General features: G+C 23.6%; 3 protein-coding genes across 3 annotated transcripts; 2 read left to right on the top strand and 1 right to left on the bottom strand. All coding sequences in view use genetic code 6, as the record gives it.

The window, feature by feature from the left end:
* Positions 1-3,626: 3,626 nt before the first annotated feature.
* On the top strand, positions 3,627-9,194 carry TTHERM_00279971 (kinase domain protein; the record flags this gene model as incomplete). The annotated part of the gene is made up of 2 exons (XM_001470797.2): positions 3,627-8,770; positions 9,170-9,194. 2 exons carry the CDS (start codon positions 3,627-3,629, stop codon positions 9,192-9,194), a joined length of 5,169 nt encoding a protein of 1,722 aa, XP_001470847.2.
* Positions 9,195-10,287: 1,093 nt separating this feature from the next.
* TTHERM_000279970 (hypothetical protein) lies at positions 10,288-16,305 on the top strand (the record flags this gene model as incomplete). Its single annotated transcript, XM_012798156.1, has 5 exons — positions 10,288-10,305; positions 10,427-14,641; positions 14,692-14,816; positions 14,920-15,205; positions 15,259-16,305. 5 exons carry the CDS (start codon positions 10,288-10,290, stop codon positions 16,303-16,305), a joined length of 5,691 nt encoding a protein of 1,896 aa, XP_012653610.1.
* Positions 16,306-18,321: 2,016 nt separating this feature from the next.
* Positions 18,322-20,125, bottom strand: TTHERM_00279940 (tRNA rRNA pseudouridine synthase, putative; the record flags this gene model as incomplete). Its single annotated transcript, XM_001018150.3, has 6 exons — positions 18,322-18,588; positions 18,646-18,798; positions 18,944-19,138; positions 19,194-19,270; positions 19,326-19,568; positions 19,627-20,125. 6 exons carry the CDS (start codon positions 20,123-20,125, stop codon positions 18,322-18,324), a joined length of 1,434 nt encoding a protein of 477 aa, XP_001018150.2.
* Positions 20,126-20,390: the final 265 nt, after the last annotated feature.

The raw sequence follows: 20,390 nt of genomic DNA, 5'->3' as shown, positions 1-20,390 counted from the left end.
ATAAAAATTTAGTTTTTTGTCAAACTAGTTTTCTTCAAGTTTACAGAGTATGCATGTGTTTAATCTAAGAGTTATAAACTAATTGGATATAAAATTTTTATTTTTTTAGAATTATATACCAATCCCTAATCATGAAAATTGAGAATAAAATTAAAAAAACTTTTATCATAGCCATTTATTCAAAAGATAGAATATCTTTCTTTTTTAAAAAAAGTAAATTAATTTCTTATATTTTATGCTATATAAAAAATAGATAGATGTTATTTATTTTTTTAGCAATGAAGAAAAACTAAAGTTTTGAATATTAAGAGAAAGTATTAAATTACTTCAAGACAATTTTCATTAAATCAAGTTAAAATTATTATTTAAAATTTTATGAAAACTATTCTGATAACTAAAACTATTAAAAGATATTTTCATAGATGCTTATATAGCATTATAAAAATTCATTTTTTACTAATATAAATGGCTTTAAAAAATAAATTTCAAATAAAAATAACATATTTTTAGTATTCTAATTGGATTGAAAGAAATTATAATTTTTGATCAATGAAATAAAAATAATTTTAGTATTGATAAAAAAAGAAATCCTCTAAGTTATCATATTAACTCTAAGTGTGTTTGCATTACTCTTGTATCTTACATTATTCGTTTATATACAAATTTCTAGTAGTCTTTAAAAAATTCATGCAAATAAAATAAAAAATAAAAAATTAAAAGATATTAGTTAATAAATTAGTATGTTCATTATTCCTAAATAGCAATTAATTAATACTAAAGAAGAGCTTTTCAAATTATTTTCTTGTAATAGCATCTGTCATAAATAAAGTTTTAAATAAATACAAAATAATTTCTAAATTATAGTTATAGAAGGATTCATACTCCTAATTAATTCATACATTAAATGTAATTAGTTTTAAAAGTCATAAAATTTTATAATTTTAAATATTTCTTTAATAGAATAGCGAATTATATTTTATTTTAGTTTGATCCAGAAATAAATTTATTTATCTTATAAATTTCATATCGCCTTAAATAAATAAATAATATTTTATACTTTTAAAAATTGCTTAATAAGGAGGATTTTTTTATGTTATATATTAAAAAAACTTCCTTACTTTAGAACTTTTATGGTATTAAAATTGAAACTTTGATAATAAAAAATATATAACTAACAAGCAAAAATAGTTATCTAAATTAATTAATTTTAATAAATTACTAATAGATGATTTATATCAATATTAATTTTAAAGCAGGATGCTAGCTGCTTAAAGAATATTACAATTAAAAATATTTGAATTAATTTAACTTTCTTTTTCATAATTACTGCTTTTACGCTTTTAAAGATTGATTGATTGTATACTTTTAAAATAAAAAGGCTATCCTAAAAAAATAATGTTGTTTCAAATAAAAATCTTAATTTTTCTTTTTTAAAATCAATAGATTTCATTAAGCGTTAATAGCAGATTAGGTGCATTATATTTTTACATTCTATTAAGTTGTTAACATAAAATATTCTTTAAAAATATTTGAAATTTTCATATCGTCATATTTTACAATGTGCTCGAAATACGAAGTTCAAATTATTTTAAATTATTTACTTCAAGTAATGTACAATATTAATTTTTACATTCTATTAAATTGTCAACATAAAATATTGTTTAAAAATATTTGCAATTTTCATACCATCGTATATTACAATGCGCTCGAAATACGAAATTCGAATTATTTTAAATGATATACTTTATGTAATGTATAATATTTATAAAACATCTGTAGTTAAAATTAAAATGAGAAAATAATTTTTAAATGTCAGATTCAATATTAATTAATATGCCTTTATTCAAAAAAAATATTAAAACAGCTTTTAGTAGTCCTAAAAATTTTATTTTTTACATTCTATTAAGTTTTTTTTATAAAATATTCTTTAATACAAATTGTAATTGATATCATCATCTATTACTATAAATATATGCTCGAAATACTAATTATTATATATTACACACTTTAAGTAATGTACAATATTAAAAAACATCAGTAGTTAAAATTAAAATGACTAAGTAATTTTAAATGTCAGATTCAATAGTAATTTGCCTTTATCCGAAAAAATATTTCAAATAAAGAGCTTTTAGTTTTGTATTTTTTTACATTCTATTTAGTTGTTTTATAATATTTGTAATTTTCATATCATCATCTATTACAATATGCTCAAAATAAGAATTATTATAAATTATATATTTAAAGTAGTATATTATATTAAAAAACATTTGTAATTAAAATTAAAATGACTCATTAAATTTAAGAATCAAATTCACATTTAAAGTAATGATTTGCGTTGTCCTAAAAAAATATTTTAAAATTTCAAATAGCTAGCTTTTACTAGTTCTAAAAATTGATAATTTCTAATAAAAAATAATGGACATTATAAATCTTTAAAAAAATAAAAGTTACATTAAAATAAGATGTAATAGACATTAATAAAGTGAATCCACCTATTTTTTTTCCCGATTTTCCCCTCTTCACATTTAAAATTCATCTGAATGAAAGTTTCTAAAAAATCTTGTCCATATGGCTCTGTAATTCATTTTATATTATATAATATTAGAATTATATATATTATTTTATAAATAAAAAAACAAATTATTTTACAATTTAAATTATTTAAAAAAGCATTTAATTATGCTTTGTAAACTTAAAAGAAAATATTTTTTATTAATACAATATTTTTCTTAACTTAAAGATTCTATTGATTATTTTTTTGCAATTATTTTATCAATATTTTTTACATTTTTTACTATTTTGAAAGATAATCCAGGAATTAAAATATATCATAATATCCAGTTTATCATATTTTAATTCTTGGATTAGCAATATTAATGGAAAGCTAAGATAGAGAGAGTAGAAAGTTATCAAAATAAATTTTATGCAATTTTTATGTTAAAATCAGTTATCAATTTCTTTCCTTTTAATTTAATTTCTATTAAAAAATTTGTTAGCTTTATAAAGATTATTATTATGCCAATGATAATTTAAAGACAGAAAAATCATCAAAATAAATTTTACAAAATTTTTAGTCAAAATGAATGAGCAAAAATCTTAATTTTTAATTTAAATTCTATTAGAATATGATTTCTAAGATTATTATAATGGAAATTCAATTTTAAAGAGTGGAGAATCATCAAAATAAATTTTTTAAAATTTTAAGTTAAAATCAGTTCACAATTTCTTGATTTTCAATTCAAATTGTATTAATAATATGTAATTTGATAACTTTTAAAAAATTAATTAAAAAAAAACGCACTCATCAAGTACTGATTTGTTTTTCTAATATTATTAGAATATAAATGTATGTTTTAAATTTGCTTTAATTTTTTATTCAGCTAACATATTTTTTGTAATATTTGATAATTGATTTATCTACTAACTTCTTAACTTATGATTGCAATGTAAAATCAACAAATTAATATTTCTTTAGTGTTTCTTTTTTTTTGATTTCAAAAAATTTAATTAATATTATAAAAATATTCATTTATTATTTTCAAAGAAAAGTTTGTTAAACTAGCACAAAAAATAGATAAAAAAAATCAAATAATTGCTGTAAAGATAAATAGAAGAAAACTTGTAAAATGAAAGAATATTTCATCAATTCAACCATTTTGAAATTGATTTTAGATTTTATATGGATATAAGTATCATTTTAGGATAATATTAATTAGATATACTCCCCAAAGCAGCTTAATTAAGTCAATTTGACTGAATCCTGGATACCTCTTTGTATTGTAGCTACTAGCTAAAGTAATTTAGTTTTTGTATCAAGCGGTTTCGATGGCATACAAGTAGTTGACAGATTTGGTAGTAAAATCTATCTATCTTTTAATATTAGCGATAGCTACATATCAACTTTCCAAGTTAATTAAAATGGTGAGACATTATTTTTGGCTGTTAATTAAACTTTGCAGGTTTATTCTCTTAGTTATTCGTAAATAAATTAGGAGTTAGTTAAAATTGAGAAGTTGAATATGTTACAGTAGCTGAATTTCTCTCAAATAATTCTGTCAACCAAATATGTAGAGGATTTAGAGCTACTCTTCGTTTCTGGAAACTAGGGTTTGATTATTGCGTATGACACTTCTAATAAATCTAATATTACTCAAGTAGGCTCGTATAATATCTAAAATACAAGAGTCCTGGACTTTTTTATTACAAGAGATTCTTAATTCCTCTTTGTTAGTGCTTATTAAAAAGGACTTTATATATTGAAATTAGAAATAACAAATTCTAATTAAGTAAATAAAGTGCGTCAACTTAATTTTGTATTATCAGGCCAAGGAAATCCAGGCTATTAGGCTTCAAGATGTCTGGCTACCTAAGATTTCATTGTATATTGCTATGATATTTGGACTGGTTTATATTTTGCTAATTACCAATCTCTTAAATAGTTAGGAAGAAGTACAACTCCAATAACTGCTAATTTTACTCTCTACTAACCTCAGAAATAATTAGTACTTACTTTTTCTGAGCTGATAATGAATAAAGAAGAGACTCTTCTTTTTGCAGGAGTAAGATCTTATGGGATATTTGTGCTTGACATCAAAACGCGTAATTAAATAAAATTATTTTAATAAATTGGTCCCTACACTGAGATATAGTCCATCAAGCTCTCCTCAGACCAAAACTTTCTTTATGTTACAAGCGTTTCAAGTCTTTTTACATTTTAGTAAATTTAAATTAACTCGAATGACAATTATCCTAATCTTTTTAACATGCATCAATCAAACTTTTATTAGCTTGACAACTTCCTTTACAGGACATGCTATATTGATCCTTAGGATGAATATCTTTTTGGAGCGTTTGATTTCGAAGGAATGCATGTTTTCCCTTTTTACAGGAATCCTTACAGGTTAAATGTTAATAATTCTAAATTTTATGATGTATACACTGATTAGATCAAATTCGATACATCAGGCAGGTACGCTATTGTACCTTAATATTATAAAGGGAGCATACTCAGTATTTACTAAATACGCCCTCTTGATAATACTCCATAGTAGCAACAAATATCTCCAATGAATATGAAATTAATTAAAAGCTATCCTTATGATAATTCTTACTTTTCTTAAACATTTTCTTTTAACTTAGATAGAACTATGGCAGTTTAGCCAATCTAATATGGAGTTACTCTATACAACTCAACAGATATTTTTAACTTGTAAATTCATTCTGTTTGGAAAATGCCTGATTTTATTTTAGGGGATTTAAATGGTGCTTGTTTAACCTATGATAGCAAATGGGTGGTTGCTTTATTATATTAGATAGGGTTTTTGGTAGTAAATATTGAAGATAGGGCAGCTCCAAAACTAGCTAACTATTATCTAAACAATGGCGCAGAAGATATTCTACCTTCAGTTTATTATAACTATGTATACTTGATAGATGGGACTAAAGGTTTCGCAATAATCGATTCTAGTGTTTTCCCAAAAATCAATATTATCTCTAGAATAAAATTATAGGGTAGTGCAATTTATGGGTTAATACTGTAGAAGGAAGACTATATTATAATAGCTTAAAATGATTTAGGAATGGCAACTTTAATAAATATGAAGGATAAATACTTTCCGTAGATTGTCAGCTCAGCCAACTACCTGAATGAACATGCAGAAGGAGTATGCGTGTGTCATACAATGAATTAAATTTTTCTTACAACTGCGAATGGTATATTAACTTTACCATTTAAAAGCGAAATTAAAATACATACTGCAGTGTATTAAATAAGACAATACTCATCCTCCTAGCTTAGAAAATAAGCATACCCTCAAGCAAGCTAGAAAGGCACCAAAACCAGTCCAAACTTAATTAACGAATATATTTTTTTAGTTGGGCAGACAATCGAATTAGACTTTGAAATAATTTATCCAACAAACTTGTATATGAAAATAACCAAAGTTTACTTTTATACTAATGAAATTTAATCAGATATTCCTTCTTTCTTCTCATATAATTTTTAGTAGTAGAGCCTATAAATGTACATCGACTAATCTTTAGGTAGCAATGATGGTACTCCTAAACAAAATATGGTTTTAATAAAAACACAGATACCTCTAGATGTTACTTCATTTATTTACAGTGCAGAGGATTCATATGATTTAGCAGTCACTAATTCAGACCAATCTGCTGCCATCTATAATAGTATGATATCATAAAACATACTCAACTCTGATGGATCAGTAAATGATAAATTCGATTTCTATAAAAATCTAATTTTAAATAATGAATTAAAAATCGAGCTAATCAATCTATCTCAAAAAAATGAAGCAAGCCTAAATGAAACAGCAATTGAACAATTAGCTCAAAAAATTAGCTTAACCCTTAAGAAATCATATTTTTTGAATCCTTTCAAATTTTATGTTGTTTCATCTTTATAATTTAACAATAAAAGCACTTTTCAGTTCATCAAAACAAATTCTTTAAAATAAGTGGAAGTTACTTTGTAGATTAACAGCAACGATGGAAAGCTTCTGCAAAAGAATTAAGACAGTGTTATTTTTTAGATTTCACAATCGAAAGATTAACTAAAAATTACAGGAACCTTGGAAAGCGTAAATAAAGTTTTATAGCAAAAGATTATTTTTGCTAATAGCACTGCTTTCTCTGAGAAGGACTCCCCATAAATAACTATTACTATTGATGATAATACAAACTTTCCTCTAACGCTGAAATAAAGTATTTATGAAAGTAATTTTATCATTCTTAAGAATTCAATAAAATTAAATGATAAGCTAAACCTACAATATTAACTGAATAACTAATATCAAGGTGGTATTGTGTATATTGAATCAGATGTAGCGATTTCATTTTCTTCAAACACATTCTATGTCAAAGATTCGAAATAAATTACTTATTAAACTTTTTATCTCAATCCAAATGGAAATTTTTCATTGATACCTCCAAACTTATGGCTTCAATAGATGAGTAGTGACAAAATGAATTTTAAAGGTACGACTACCTCAGCAATTTATGGCAAACAGTATTAATTTAAAGTAATAGCAACAGATGGATACACTATTGCTGAAGATTTTTTCACTGTTGAAGTAACCGGGATACCTTTTACATATGCATTGAATTTAATTTTGAAAATATTAGGTCCAGTACTAGCTGTTTTTGGAATTTATAAGGAAAGATTTACTTTTTATAATATGATTTTTAGAATATCAGTAACATTTTCAGATGAAGAAATAGTGTGTGGCAATCCATTTAAAAAAAGAATTATTATTATAAGCGATGAATAAGAAGATGCTATGGTTATTTTCAATAATTTAATTAAAAATATAATACAAAAAAGGCCGAAAGGATAGTAAGAAAGCGACTCAGAAAGACCCTCAACTAGCTTAAAGAAAAAGATATATGATATATAAAAATAGATAAAAACATGGAATGACAAGTAATCTGAATTTTAAGAAATCTTAAAATTAGAAAAAAAAAAAAAATCAAACTTTGAATCGAAATTGTAACACTAATACATTTTAAAAATTTAAAAAGAACTCTCCATAGCTGGATATTAAAATAATGTATCTGAACTACAAAAAAGATATCTTGATAAGCAAGGAAGCTTAATGCTATCTTAAGTTATCTAAGATGTAGTAGATTTTTAAATAAAACCTATCTCATATCAGTCAAAATCTTAAGATTAATATTTAGAAGAAATATCTGATCCTAACTCTTTGCTGCAACGAATATTGAGGGCTTTGATGTCTAGGCATTTACTGAAATAGGACAAAAGATCATAAATTATTTATGAATATATCAAAAACTATTGTTCTTAAATCATCCAACAAAATAAAAATGATTGGTTTAAAGCAATTGTTAAAATTACATATAATACAGATTAAGAACTTAAAAACACAGAAAAAATTACTTTGTTTCCTCAATTAAAACTGAATTACAGTGTTTTAAATGAAATAATCAAAAGTCTAAACTTGACGGATTAATAAAATTTATAGCTAATTCCTTAGAATTTAGAGTAGTTAAAGAAGTTGATAGACTAGCATAACCTCAGATTCAATATGCATTTAATTCGAGAAGTTATATTTGCAGATGCACTTGGTTTTCCTGAAGAAAAACCAAATAGATTCAAACCTTCTATGGGTTAATGTATACATATAAATTTTTATGAAATAAGTTAAATAATTGCTTACAAACAAAGAAAAATATTTGAATTCTTAAGACCAATCTATAGATTTTTTAATATGGAATACACTAAGTATGGTTTCTCTAAAAATATGAGGTTGCCTTCTTGGCTCTACTTTGATTAAAAGAGCAATATAATTTTGCTTCACGGTACTCCTTAAAAGTGTGATATAGAAGAAGTGCTTCTAAAGATATATGATAAAAGTGGTTATGTTATATATTAATTTATATTGAAAGTAGTTTATCAAAATTAAAAATAAGAGTTAAAACTTTTTAAAAGAAAAATTGATTAAATATACAATGAGACAGAGGAATTCTAATAATAAGAAGAATCAGTGCATTCAAAAATAAATGAGCAAAATAAATTATTGTCTATTCGTTCACCTAAAATATCTTTAATAAAAAATACCTACAATTAAAGTGAGACACTTGAAGACTCAACTTAAAGTATATTCAAAGTTAGAACATAAGGAAATAGCCCTATGCTAAAAGCTTCACCTGAAAATTAATGTGTCTTATTGGAAACGAATATTTAAGACACTAAAATTGAGCAAATCTGTTATACTAACTTTGATGATTTCTAAAAGTAAAAACATTTAAAAAACTTAATGAACCTAAAAGCCAAAAGTAGTAGCATTACTCAAACAGATAGCTTACAAAAATAAATTGGAATAAAAGAATAAATTTGTTTGAAGTAATTAGACTAAATAAATGAGAATATTTGATAATCTATTTATTTATTATTTTAGCATTTTTATCTATTTCATTAAATTGTTGCAAAATAAAAATTATTTTTTAGAAATTTAGTTTGCAATTTTTATTTTTTTTAATAAAGCAATTAAACTTAAAATTATTATTTTTTAATTTCATTAAACTTAACAGTATAAAAAATCATTAGTGTTTAAAATAAACTTTAAACCTTATTAAATAATCTAATAATATATTAATTTTTACTTAAATTAATTAATATATATAATTATATTAGAATATTAGTATGTATACCTTTTTGAAATAATACTCAATAATAATGTTTAGATAATTATATAATTTATTTTTTAAAATTATGTGATCATTTAAGTTACCTAATGAGTTAAATATTTTAAAAAATTTTAAGGAATGATTTTAAATTTTTAGTTATTAGTGCATTTATTAATGAGTTAAATAAAGAAGAATTAAATTCAGTAATGATGCATATTTGATAATGAAATGTAGTATTAAAATTTGCTTTTTAAGACAGTAATTCTTCCTAAAAAATAATATAAAATTCTTTTTGAAAGACCTTTAAAATACTCGTAAAAATCTCCAATTTAAAAATTAATTAATTTTATTAAAATTTTATTGCATTAAAAAGAATTATCAAATAAGATTACAAATTTTTTTGTTTTATTTTTTAATATTAGCTGATTAGTGTTTATTAATAATAAATTTTATTTATTTATAAATACTTTGTTTTCATAAGAATTACTATAAAAAGCTCATAAAAATTCGGACTTTAAAGATAAAAATTAATTCAATTTCCTATTTTAAGTAAAAAATAATCTTTAAATGTTATTGCTTGCAAATTATTTTCAGAAATTAATTTTTAGCTTACATTAATATTTGAAAATAAAAATGAATTTTGAGAAAGACTAATAAATAAATTATCGTTAATTTAGATATGGGATTGAGTGAATATCCTATTTATAATTCAATTAATTAGCGGAATATACTTTAGACTTTAAAATTATGATTAAAAAATATCAAAATACTTTAAAAATAAATACTAAATTTTAAGTATTTTTGATACTGCATCACTAGAAGATAATATTGGCCGCTTAAGAAATGCAAACGAAATATTTTTTTGCTTTGATAAAAATGAATGAATGATAAATTTTCATCAATTTTATAATTTTTGAAGATCGTTTAAAATTTGATTAACAAACAAATATTATAAACAAATTTAATTGAAAAACTTGAATTTAATTGATATTGTTAAAGTTTTCAAAAGAAAATTACTTAAAAAATAATATAGTAAACTAGATTAAAAGTTTTTATTGAGATAACTAATCATTTGAAACATTTTATCCTCTAGCAAGTAGCAAATAAAATAAATTAAATTGCATAATGAGTTAGTAAGTACAAGTAAGAAAATTAAATATATATTGAATTGATCAAATGATAAAAATTATTTTTTTATTTTAACAGATTTATTTTGTTTAGTTATATCATCTTATTTATTCATTAATTAACATATTATAAATAGAGCGGATAAAATTTGTAGAGCTAGGATATTCCAACAAATCCTTTTAAAAAGAATAAAAGATTTGGAGGTGTTTAGAAGAGTCCCTCACCTATTAATTAGCCACGCATTTAACCTAAAGCATAGCCTATAATTTAGAATTAATTATAACAAGGTTAGTAGGAGCAGCGCAATATTAATGAAAATAACTAGGGTTAATAAGATGTTTAGCAAAGATAAAATGTATAGGTGAATTAGCCTACAAGATGCAATTCTTCTTTAGTTATTATGAATTTCAATTAAGATAACTCTTTCTTTAATTACGGAAACTCAGAAAATAGCATAGCCATAGGAGGCACTCCAGTAGCTACTCCTCGTTAATAGAGTCTGCATATTTAGGGAAATTCTTAAGCAATGCAAAAACCACTTAAACTGACTCCAACAGAATAAAATTATTTGAAGCAATAGCTTGGTTAAATGAGTAATGAGCAATAGAATCCTATTTAAACAGGTTCTTTTTACAATAATATGAACTCTTTGAATACTTAAATTAAACAGAGTTATGATAATCTTAATTTCAAAGACCTACAAATTAATAATACATACAAATAGAAAATTCAAAATCTCATTCAGAATGAAGAAGAATCTAATTAAGAAAACAACTCAAGTTAAGCCTTAGAAAATATTATGGTAAATCTTGATACCTTTCCTGATGATTTATGTAACCATTAAGATCACCAAGAAGAGAGAATAGTTTAGCCTAGACATTTGGATTTTAGCAAAAAACCTGAGGAAATCCCTCAGCAATCATAAAAAATAACTAATGCAATATCTCCTCTCCCATTATGTCTAATTTAGGAAAAACTCAAATAAAATTCAAATAAAATAGAAGAATATTCATATACAGCTAAAAAGAGTGCAAGAAGTGGCAGCTCTGACTTCCAGAACAATGCTTCCTAACAATCCAATTTTTCTTATTAGACTTTTTACTCTCCAAGGATGAACAAAAATACAAGTAGACAAGGAGATTAAGTGTAACAAGGAAGTGTCACTTCTTAATAAATATCTTAAAAACTAAATTTATCTATAAATAACAAACAATAATTATTAAATGCTAACAATAATAACGCGTAAATTCTAAACTATAGCAGCGGGGATCATTTAGTATAAGCTTAGACAACTATCAGTAATAGCAATTAAATATAGAGTTAGAATTTCCAAACTCTTGTAAGTAGAAATCAGTCACCTCACAGCTAATAAGTGACTCCTAATCCATTCATGAAAATATAAATTGCTAATGGAATTAATACTTTAGAAAGACAGCAGAGACTAAATCAGTCTCCATTATACAAAAACATAAGCTTAAGTCAATTAAACTAATAAATAAATAGCAATTCAGGTTTAAATAGCTCTACCAATTAAGTTGCTAGAAGTAATAATTAAATTACAACCAGTAATAATGAAGCTATTAATGGCATCAATAACTTCGGGTAAATAAAAAGCGAATAAACTATTAGTAATAATAAGGCAGTTAATAACAATATTATAATAAATTCTGACAGAATTATTAATTAATAGAATAATTTTGTCAGTTTAAAATAAACTTAATCTTCATTTGTTTAAAATTAGCTTAACAACATTTAAATGTATTCAAGCCTTAATTTTAATGTACCAAATTAATCATAATCATAATAGCTGCAACAATAACAACAAGAAAATATTAAATAAAATATTCCACCATTTTAAATTGCACCCTGCATTACTCTCTCTAGATAAGTCTCAGCAAATTCGATTCATACAATTAATATGGCGAGCCCAAATAGCGGAGTAAACTCTTTACAGTTAATTCAAACATAAAATAATAATTAAGCCCATCAGAATTAAGCATTGTAAAGCTCTAGCCTATTTAATGTAAATTAAATGGCAAATAAATCTGTTAAAATGATGGATTCCTCTAGCAATTTTAATAGCCAGTACGTTAGTGTTCCATAAACAAGCGTAAGCCTCAAATAATAGCTTTAAAGTAATGTAAATAATCAAATAAAAGAACCGAAGACTGATAAAAATATATACAAGTCAAGTAATGTGTAAAACGATTTCTAAGAAGCAGTAGAGAGTGTCAAAAGAGCAGCAGTAGAAAGAGGTAAATCGGCAAGTAGAGTGGAGGAAAATAAAGCAGACTAAAAATAAAAGTAATTTGTGCCTCTCCAAGGAGTAGAATTTCCAGTAATTAACTTGGATAACAATAATAAAGTAGATGATTCTTATCTTAAGCAAATAATATCGCCAGAGACATTAAAAATATTATAAGAGTAAAAGGAAATTAAAAAAGAAATAGTTAAATATAGAAATATTAACAGTCCATAAGCATAAAACAAGACCTCTTAGAGTAACAATGACAACAGTAGTAACAGCAACTGTTCTTCATTTTAATAAATAAGCTCATAGAATAATTTAATATCAAACACTTTGACTTCTCTACAAGCAAAAGTTGCCAATTAACCACTAGGAAACATTATAAATGTTTTCGGGTAGATGAGCAATAGCATCGCTCAATCACCTCCTAAATAGCAACAACAATAATAATACAATCATTAAAATATCTAAGATGTCTATTAGAATGTCTAATAAAATTATTAAAACCTCCCTATACTATTAAATTAATCTACTTTAGTCAAATAGATTCCAATAATGTAAGAACCTGTTTTAAGCTAAGTTTTTCCCAAGTCCAAATAATCTCCTAACTATCAAATGCCAATATTTTAAATGCAGCCAATTTAAATTTAGCCTCCTGCACCTGCTGTAGGATTAACTCTTTTATCTGTGTAAAAAAATATTCCTTAGTAAGAAGTACCAATTCAAGGAATTTCCCTACTAAATTTACCTCAAGAAAATAAAATAATCTAAAAGGAAACACCTTCTAATAATTTATCACCTTCAAAGGATTAAGATAAGCTTTTGATGGCTAAGTCCCGCTCCTAAAGCAAGTTGTAATTATAAGATTCGAAACAATTGAATACCCAAGGCTCAAAGTAAGGTGAAGAGTAGCAATCAGCTGATTTTGCTAAAATAGATTAAAACAATTAACTTGAATAAAAGCAAGAAAAAGGCTTTTTGCTAACTTCCAGCAAAGAAATAGCACAATAAATAATGGATAAAGGTTAATAACTATCAACAACTACAATAGTCGCACCTAATTAACTTAAACTAACAGAAAAAACAAATTTTAATGCAGAAAAAGAGGAATAAAAGCCTAAAATAACTTAAATTGTTCAAAGTCCAAGGATATCATAGGTTTCTTCTCCCAAAAGCAGTCTACAAAAATAAGAGAGACCTTAGTTACTAGAAATAAAATCCTTCCCTATATCTATTAATTAATCTTAATAGTTGAAGTTTTAAAATTAGAGAGAAACATTTGAGTGTATTACAAACCCAGAGATAAAAAATATTTAAAGTATTAATAATTAAGATTTAAAATAAAATTTTTATAATAGTTCTAGCAACGAAATAGAGGCTCATATGAATTACTAAAATAATTTATTTGTGAAATAAAATAAAATAGAATAAGAAGAAGTTGTTTTTACTCCTTAAAAGGAAAAAAAGCAGCCAGATACATCTCAGGCAGAAAGTAGGGTGAATGATGATATGAATGAATTCGAATCTACTAAAAAGGCTTTTCCAAATAAAATTAGCCCTTCTTATGGATATTCCCCATGCTTTAATATAGATAAATAAGAATCTTAGTAATCACCAAATCCTATTACTAAAGCAAATACAAATAACCTATAAAATGTTTTACAAAGCTTTGGTTTCAATCCATATAACATATAATAGATACAAATTAATGATAGAGCTGAAAATAATATCATGAACTCAAAAGAAAATGTAAATTAAATTTTATAAACTTCTAACGAAAACAAACTTCTATCATCTGGTGCTACTGAAAATGATCATGTGCCTTTTACTTAAAATTTCAACTTAAATTTTAATAATTAGCAATATTTTATCAATAATAACTTTGTGAATAACTTTTAAAATCCTGCAATTGTTAACAATATGGTTAAAGCCTCGTTTGAATATTCAGATATGACTAATATTTCAGACACTAAGCATATAATCGTTCCTGGAACTGAGCCTATCAAAAAAGGTAATTTTAGCAAGAGTTCAAGCACCAATAATATAAATCATCATCCTTAAGAAAATCCTAACCAAATCCCGCTATATTAAACAAATAATCAAGTAATATTTTTATTAACAATTTCCAGTATTAAATAAAATATTTAATAAAGCTTAAGAGTAGCAATCAATTTGATATCTAGTAGAATCTAACCACAGAATCAATTGAAGTAGACCTTTCGGAAAAAAACACACATTTAGTTTATGATTCAAAGCATGATCTCACTCCAACTTTAAAGTATCATTTTAGTTTGACTTATTCAAATTAAATTTACATATTAAAATTATTTATTTATCTTGATATTCAAATTTAAACAAACATTTTCAACTTAATTATTTAGGAGAAATAATTAGAACGGAATTCCTATACAAGCTACGCCAAACCTAAATAAATAATCTTAGTAAAATAATATAAATAAGGTTTCTACTCCTTCAACTTCTGCTACAACTGACAAAAGCAATAAACAGAACACTACTAGTAAGTTAAATTCAGCCTAATTAAGTAAACAAAAATACAACCTTTCAGTCCATAGAAGCTCAAAACCTGAAGATGTACTTCATGAATAAATTATGGAGCTTTAAAAGCAAACTAAGAAGATGATTGAGAAGAGCTAACAAAAAATTAAGGTATGATTTTTCCATATTTTAGATTTATATTTAAGATAAAAATTTAAAAATAGTCTTATAGCCAAGAAAGAAGCTCTAGTTAGGCTAAGTAGATTAAAGCTGAAGCGAAAAGTCCCATGAATTTTGAAAAGTAAGTTAATAGATTAACTGAACATTCCTAAGTTGGATCTACATTCAGTGCAGCTCTAAGTAAAGGATCTTCATCTTGTAAGAATTAAAATTAAGGATACAAAGACCACTAAAATATAGTTCCTAAAGCAGAAATCTCTGTAAGGAAAGATTAAGACTATTACAGCAGCAATAACCTTAATTTAAAAAGAAACAGCAGCCAGGAAATATAGCCAGTTCGCTCTGCTAGCACCTAAGTGAAGGTACCATAGTAAGAAAGCAACAATTCATTGTAAAGCTCATTTAATGTGTTTTTAGCTCAAAATATGAATAGCTCTAACACCTTTTAAGATAAAAGTCCTAGTTATATTTCAAGTTAAAGCTAAGTTGAAAATAAGTTAAATTCTATTAAACCTAAACTTGCTTCTAATACTTCAATCTAAAGCAGCATAAATAACTCAGCCTAATCTAAATCATAGCTTAAATACTATTAGAATGAAACAATTAATAATCTTAGTAGTATTAATAGTAGTAGAGCGAACTAAAATACAAGCAAATAGAATAACTCATCTATTTCTAATTACTTAAGCAACTAACAAAGTCTAAATTAAATAAATATTCCATTAAAATTAGGCTTGGTTACAACTGTTGAAAGTGATAGAATTAGCAAACATGATTTTGGTTCCCAGCAGCAGTATATTGACTTTTAGAACTATAGTTCAACTCCTATGAATGCCAATTCAAACATATAAAGCAATTCAAATAGAAATAATGATTTTATCAATTAAAATAAAGTTAACAATGTTTAAAAGAGCTAATCAAATATCGCAAATAATTCAACAAACGATAAAAACAAAGTTGCTTGCTAATGGTAAACTAGAAGTCAGATAAAAAATTTGTTAAAAATGAAACAAGACACATTCTTTTCTCACCAAAGTTAAGCAAAGAGCAACATCTTACCTAATGAAAAAAAGATGAATTTTAAGTCATGATTTATTTAAAGAGAATTCTACGAATGTGTTAATTTCATGAACAAATAATTAAAATTTAAATAAATAAATGAACTTTATCAAAAAATTATAAAATGATACTGATAATTTAATTTCTTATTTTCCTACTCTAACATTAATAAAATCCATCAATTTTAATTATTTGAATATTTTCTAAGCTTTAATCATTAAAATTTAGGTTGGATATTAATTAATATAAATTTGTTTATTACTATTTTTGACATAGAAGTATGTATATAAAAATCTAATATATTATAAAAGTATCAATTACTTTATTATTTTCTTAATTAATTAGTCATAATGTTTACTTCAAACTCTATATTTTTAGTTTATATTTTAGTTATTCTTATTATGTATTTTTTTTTTCTTAAAATTTTATAAAAAATGTTTCTATTTAGTAGATCTTTATCATTTCTTTAAATAATCTATTTACTTATGCCTGACTTGTAAATGAACTATTTGTATTACAATAAAGTGAAATCAATATTTATAATATTAAATAAATTTAACTTCTTATTAAGAAAAATGTTATTTTATTTACTTAAATCTTAGTAAATTTGCAAAATAAATTAGCATTTTATGATAAATAATTTTATTTTTAAATCTATTTTGTGTTTTTAATTCTTTTTAAAACTCTTCAACAAAAAAATTATGTTGTTTATTACTATTTTGACATAGAAATGTATGTGTGTATATATAAAATCTAATATATTATAAAATAATCTATTAAATTATTCTTTTATTAATTATTTAGTTAATTAGTCATACATAATATTTACTTCAAACTCTATGTTTTTAGTTAATATTTTATTTATTCTTAAAATATTATTATTTTTTTTTTCTTAAAATTCAATAAAAAGATGTTTCTCTATAGTAAATTTTAATTAATTTTTTGTAAATAATATATTTAATTGTGCTTGATTTGTAATGAACTATTTGTGTTTGAATAAACTGAAAAAATATTAAAATACTAATTTAATTTTAGTTTCTTTATTTAGAAATTAATATTTTATGATATTAATTTTACTTTTGATTTTTCGCTGTAATTTAAAACTCTTCAAAAAAAAATTAAGTTTAGTTAAAAAATCCGCTATAAGAACATTAAGATTTTAACCTTATTGTTATAAACCGGTTCTATAGTATAGCGGTTAGTACTGGGGACTCTAAATCCCTTGACCTGGGTTCGAATCCCAGTAGGACCTTTTTTTAATTAATAATAAAAACAAAAAGTATAGCACTTTTTCTAAAATTGTAGTTTTTAATGAGCAAGTAATATTAATGTCTGCTTTTTTATAATTTTTTTAATAATTTTAAGGCAATATTGTTTATTTGTTGAAATTCCAAAATATTCTTTTTACTTTTATAATAATATAGTAAAATAAGACTGATTTGTATTTCGTTCTAATTTATAAGTGAATTAATTTAGACTTAATTTGTGTGAGTTGGTTCTATAGTATAGCGGTTAGTACTGGGGACTCTAAATCCCTTGACCTGGGTTCGAATCCCAGTAGGACCTTTTTTTAATAAAAAAAATTTTTAGAAATAAAAATAAATAAATCAATCAATATTGCCAAAATAAATAAATATTTTAATTTTATTTAGTAGAAAGAAAAAATATCATGTTTTTTAGAAACAAATGCATAAAATTGAAATTAAATGATAAATGAAACTTTTATTGCTAATTTCTAAAAAAAATATTAATAGTTTATTAAAATAATCAATTTTTAACAATTTCGAAGCTATTTTTAAATGATAAGAAAAATTTGATATTATTTTTACATTTCAGTATGATTAATTTCTCATTAATTTTTTAATCTAATTTTATTTGAGTAATTTTAAATTCTATTTAATTTAATTTTGCATATCATTTCTTTAATCTTCACTTTTTATTTAGAATTTTTGAATAAATTGAATAATAAATATATTTTTTATAATGACGATATAAATAAATAATTGGTTATTAAATACTTTTAATACATATATAAATTATTCTATTTATCAAATTTCATGTTTTTCGTTTTTTTACTCTAAAAGCTGAGTTCTCAAACTATTTTAATCTAATTCTTTATAAGCCTTTTTTGCTATTTTATCTAAAGTGAGATCTTCATCTGGCTTATTGTTTAAGAATAAATCTTCACCAAATTTATCAACTAAGTAGGCCTTCATATCTGCCTAACTAAGTTAAAGTCTCTTTCTCATATACAAATATATCTTTCTCTTTAATTCGTCATTTACATATGTTTCAAATATCTATCCTGGAAGCATCTAATGAATAAAATAATTAAATTAAAATAAAAAGAAATTTCTTTTGAAAATGCTTACAGATCCTATTTTGTATGGGCCATAGCTTAATCTTTTTAGTCTGCTTACTCTCAAATCAAACTTCTGCATAACTTTTCTAATTTCTCTATTTTTTCCTGTATATAAACCTACTGTTAACCAAGTGTTAGAAGACTACCTTTTATCTATTTCTACCTAATTTTTTATTAATAAAAATAAATGAAATAAAAATAAAAAAACTCTTTCATTTTATAAAATTTGTGCAAAGAAAATTCAATTAAAATACACAAAAATAATTTTTTTTAAGGATAAAAAATTAAAAATCATTAAATAAAATTACATTAAAAGGTCCATATTGTACTCCATTAATCACTGTTCCTTATCTTAATTTAAGTAATTTTCTTTCATCAAGCTCTCCTTAAACTCTAACTCTGTACTATCTGTAAATATTTGATTCTGGCTATTCTAAGCACTGTGCGATATCACCATCATTTGTTAATAATATCAGCCCCTCTGAGTTATAATCTAAACGACCCTTTACATTTTTATAAATAAAAAATCAAGTTTCTAGAATTTGTGAAAAATATTACGACTGCTATAATATGAGGTTCTTTAATCTTAGTGTTATTGTAAATATAATTAAAAACGGAAGGTCTTTTCAGAGGATCTTGTTTTAATAAAATATTAAGTTAAATTTATTCTTGTTTGCAATTTTTTCTTACCATCATGTGAGCAAATCATTCCTCTTGGCTTATAAAAGATCCAAATTTTAGCATTTTGCTTAACTGGTGCGAATTTTTCTCCCCTTTAAGTAAATATCTCTATATTGTTTTTAGGAGTGACAGGTAAATTGCTTGTTGCTACCTTACCATCTACTTTAATGAGTCCATCTTTTATCATTTTCTCTGCTTATCTTCTAGAGCAGACTCCTGATCTGCTTAAATATTTTGACAACCTTTCTTCATCTGTTAATTTGTTATTGTTAAGATTGAAAACAAAAATTTAATTTGCTTTTATATTTACTCATCACTTATTTTCTCAATCTCTCATATTGGATTTACTATTATACTTTTTGGTCTTTCAAGAGTTAAATTCTTCTAACTTCGCTATCATCTATATCATCGTCATTTCTTGCTAATTCGCTTTTTTAAGTTGTTTTTTTATCTAACTCAGGAGATTTAATCTTCTACTTCTTTTAAACAATTTGAATGTCTTCCTCATTTTATTCAATATTTTCATTTAATTTGCTACGACTTGATTTTTAAGGCTTTTCTACTTTTTTGACTTATTCTTCTTTCTGTTGTGATGCTTCCATAGCTTCTTTAATTAATTCAGCTTATTTTAATTTATATTCATTCTCTTCTTCAATCTATTTAGCTCTATTAAATACTTCTTAATTTGCCTCTAAAATCTATTTATTTTTTGCTGTCCTCCTTGCAAAGTACTAAACTTAATTAAATAATGTCTATTTGACTACTGGCTAAGGCCTAAACAGGCAATTAAGTAATAAACCTCTTATCATTTATTATAAATTTACAAATTTGAAATTTATTATAAAAATTTAATTCTTCAAACTAAATCAATAAATATTATCCCATCCGCTAATTGATTGATTCTAAGAATTTCTCAGAAGATATTATTAGATTTATATCTTTAATATATACTATTCTACCTCTACTATCTAGCAAATTATATTAAAAAAAGTACTGCTAAAAAATAAAATATTCAAAAAAAATTACTTATTTTAATATTTTATTATTTTAAAAATCAATAAAATGATAATAAAA

Source organism: Tetrahymena thermophila (assembly GCF_000189635.1).
Source record: "Tetrahymena thermophila SB210 genomic scaffold scf_8254600, whole genome shotgun sequence".
NCBI lineage: Eukaryota > Ciliophora > Oligohymenophorea > Hymenostomatida > Tetrahymenidae > Tetrahymena > Tetrahymena thermophila.
Note: the sequence above shows the minus strand (reverse complement) of the source record. Positions and strands in the feature narration are given on the sequence as shown.